The 2,659-nt window shown below is 56.3% G+C and overlaps 1 protein-coding gene across 1 annotated transcript; it reads right to left on the bottom strand.

The window, feature by feature from the left end:
• Window positions 1-354: 354 nt before the first annotated feature.
• On the bottom strand, window positions 355-1,761 carry FANCF (FA complementation group F). Its single transcript, XM_064426205.1, has one exon. The coding sequence runs from the start codon at window positions 1,686-1,688 to the stop codon at window positions 591-593; it is 1,098 nt and encodes a 365-aa protein (XP_064282275.1). The 5' UTR covers window positions 1,689-1,761; the 3' UTR covers window positions 355-590.
• Between the last annotated feature and the right edge of the window lie 898 nt (window positions 1,762-2,659).

Here is a 2,659-nt window from a genome sequence, read left to right as displayed (position 1 = left end):
CCTACATTTTATCTCACTTTGCTTAGGAAATACCTGGATATTATCAAGTAATATAGCAACTAATAAAGACATTTATTTTAGAACTTTTCAAGAAGATTTCCAGTTGGCTTCCTCTCACTTTCTTCACTGACCCTGGGGCTAAGTCAAGTGCAAGAGCTATGGAAGCATCAACATGGCCACCAGAGCAGACAGCCCAATGAAGACAATCACTACTAAATGAACCCTGAATTTGTGTTTTCACATCTGAAACTCCACCCTCCCTTTGAACTTTTGCTCAGCCTCCAACACTTAGAAAAATGCCTACCATGACCATATCAGAACCGTCATATTTTCTAAACAGAAAACTACTCCATATTTGAAGCAGAATGCATTTTCTTCATTTTATTAGATAATTAATATCAGCAAGTACTGAAAAGGAAGAAACTTTCGTGTTGACCAGAAATGACAGCACAATCACAACAAAACACCAGGCCTCCCTGAAAGATTTCAGAACCAGATGCTGTCAGAATCATGATCAGCAGTCACAACATTTGGTTTTCAAGGAAGAGAGTAGTTGTCTTGCCTTTCACATCAAATAAAGTTAACCAGTTTTACTTGATTTTGTAAGTTTTCACGTTGCTTTTGTGTTCCTGCATTACTTCCATCAGTAAGTCAGTCCACACACTTAGGCCACAGACTTTGAAGTCTCCATCTTGTGTCCTCAGCAGTTCCAGAGCAGCTTGGGTCTGTTCTCTGAGCAGCGCAGATCCCTGACAGAGGCAGCTGAAGCGCTCCCTTAATTCCTCCCAGGACAATTTAGCTTTGTCAAGGCAACTTTTAACCCACCGCCCCTGCAAGGGGTCATACACCAAGTGGCTTCCCCAGCCGGTTAAGAGGTCCAAATAAGATCTGCTTAACTGGGAATAGTGACCAGCTAGGAAAGCAAGATGGGAACATGGGAGGCAAAGGCAGAAGGCAGAAAACCGCTCCTGGTCGCCCAGCAGCCAGGAAAGCAGGAGCCCGGCTGCGCACCCGTCTCCCGCAGTGCTCTCCGGGCACCCGCCCTGGCTGCTGCTCCCATCCCGGTCCCAGTCTCCGGCCTGCTCAGCGCCACGCTCCTGCTTCAGCAGAGCCAGCGCCGCCGCCACCACCGCGAAGGCGCGGGGCTGGGGCAGCTGCTCCAGAACGCCGCACAGCCAGCGCAGCTGCCCCGCGGCCTCCCCCCGCAGCCGGCCCAGCAGCAGCTGCGCCTCTGCCCGCAGCTGCGGCTCCGGCCCGGGGGCACGCCGCGGCCGACGGCGGGGCACCGCCAGCAGGCAGGCAGCGGCCTTGCGGCGGGCGAGCAGCTCCAGGCCGCGGGCATCGGAGCCGCTCCCCGCGCCGGGCGGCTGCAGCAGGCTGCGGAGCAGGCGGCGGCAGGCGGCGGGCGGCAAAGCGCGGTTCTCCAGCAGCGCCAGCCCCAACAGCAGCGGGCAGCGGCCCAGCGCGGGGAAGCCGAGCAGAGGGTACGGCTGGGACCGGCGCAGCCGCCGGCCGAGGGCCTCCCGGAGCTGGGGACGGGCACGGAACCGGTCATGGAGGTGCTGGAAATACCGGGCCCACTCTAGAGCCCTGTCCAGCGTGAGGGAGTCCCAGTCCCGCACCAGCGCGGAGCGGCACACGGCCAGGAGCGCCGGCAGCTGCTCCACCTGCCCCAGTACAGCCTCCATGGGCCAGGCTTGGGGCTGCCGTTCGAGCGCGGTCCCGCCGGAGCCGGGGCCGGGCCCGGAGGATGGCGTTTGTAGCTATTGGCTGAGCGGGACGTCAATCCGAGCGATCGAGCTTTCGGTGAAGGAGCCGTCACTCGACTTCCGGCCCATCACCCGACCAGGAGCGGGAAATTGAACCGAATTGAAATGATTAAAACCGACCGCCTTTTTTTTTTTTTTTTTTTTTTTTTTTAAGTAGGTCATTCCGCTCTAGGCCCTTCACCATCTTCGTTCGTTGCCCTCCTTTGGACGCTCTGCAGTAGCTTTATTTCTTTGTTGTATCCTGTCCCCCAAAACCACACACACAATGGGAGGTGAGGCCACGCCACAGCAGAGCAGGACAATCACCTCCCGCGCCCAGCCGGTCTGTTTATGGTAAGAGGCACAGAACGATATGTAGCATAGCATTCCTAACCATCCCCTAAAACATAAACCTCCTCAGGAGCAAAGCTCCCCCTGCCCCACCTTTGGGGGTGCTTCCCAGTTTCAAGAATAGCTCAGGCCCTGGAAGGAGCCATGCCAAGCTCAGCTGGCAGCAGGACTGCCCATCACTACCCAGGGCTGTGCTCTGCCACGGCTGGGCTCACCCTTCTGCCCCACCAATTAATGGCTTCATAGCTCATTAGCGATTCCCCACTAGTGACTCCTCTACTTCCACCTCTCTGCTACATGGCAAGCAAGTTAGGCATGACTTGATACAGCCTATGTGTTGGAGTGACTGTTCTCAGATGCTTGCCTAATGTCTGCTGCCTCAAGGGCTTCCACCCAGCTGGATTACAGGTTCTTGCCCTCCATCCTCATCTCCCTGGCAGAGCTACGTTCAGTGTTCCCTCAGAGTGTGGAAGGGAGCAGGCTGGTCTGGCTTCTGGCAGTTTCCACAGATACACTCTGTGTCCCTGCTCCTCAGGGCTGCAGCAGTGGCAGCTGGGTGC

This window comes from Passer domesticus, chromosome 6, assembly GCF_036417665.1.
Source record: "Passer domesticus isolate bPasDom1 chromosome 6, bPasDom1.hap1, whole genome shotgun sequence".
Taxonomy (NCBI): Eukaryota; Metazoa; Chordata; class Aves; order Passeriformes; family Passeridae; genus Passer; species Passer domesticus.
This window is presented reverse-complemented; position numbering and strand designations above follow the sequence as displayed.

Coding starts and splice junctions, on each gene's coding strand:
- FANCF (XM_064426205.1), bottom strand. CDS start 1,688: ATGGAGGCTGTACTGGGGCAGGTGGAGCAGCTGCCGGCGCTCCTGGCC.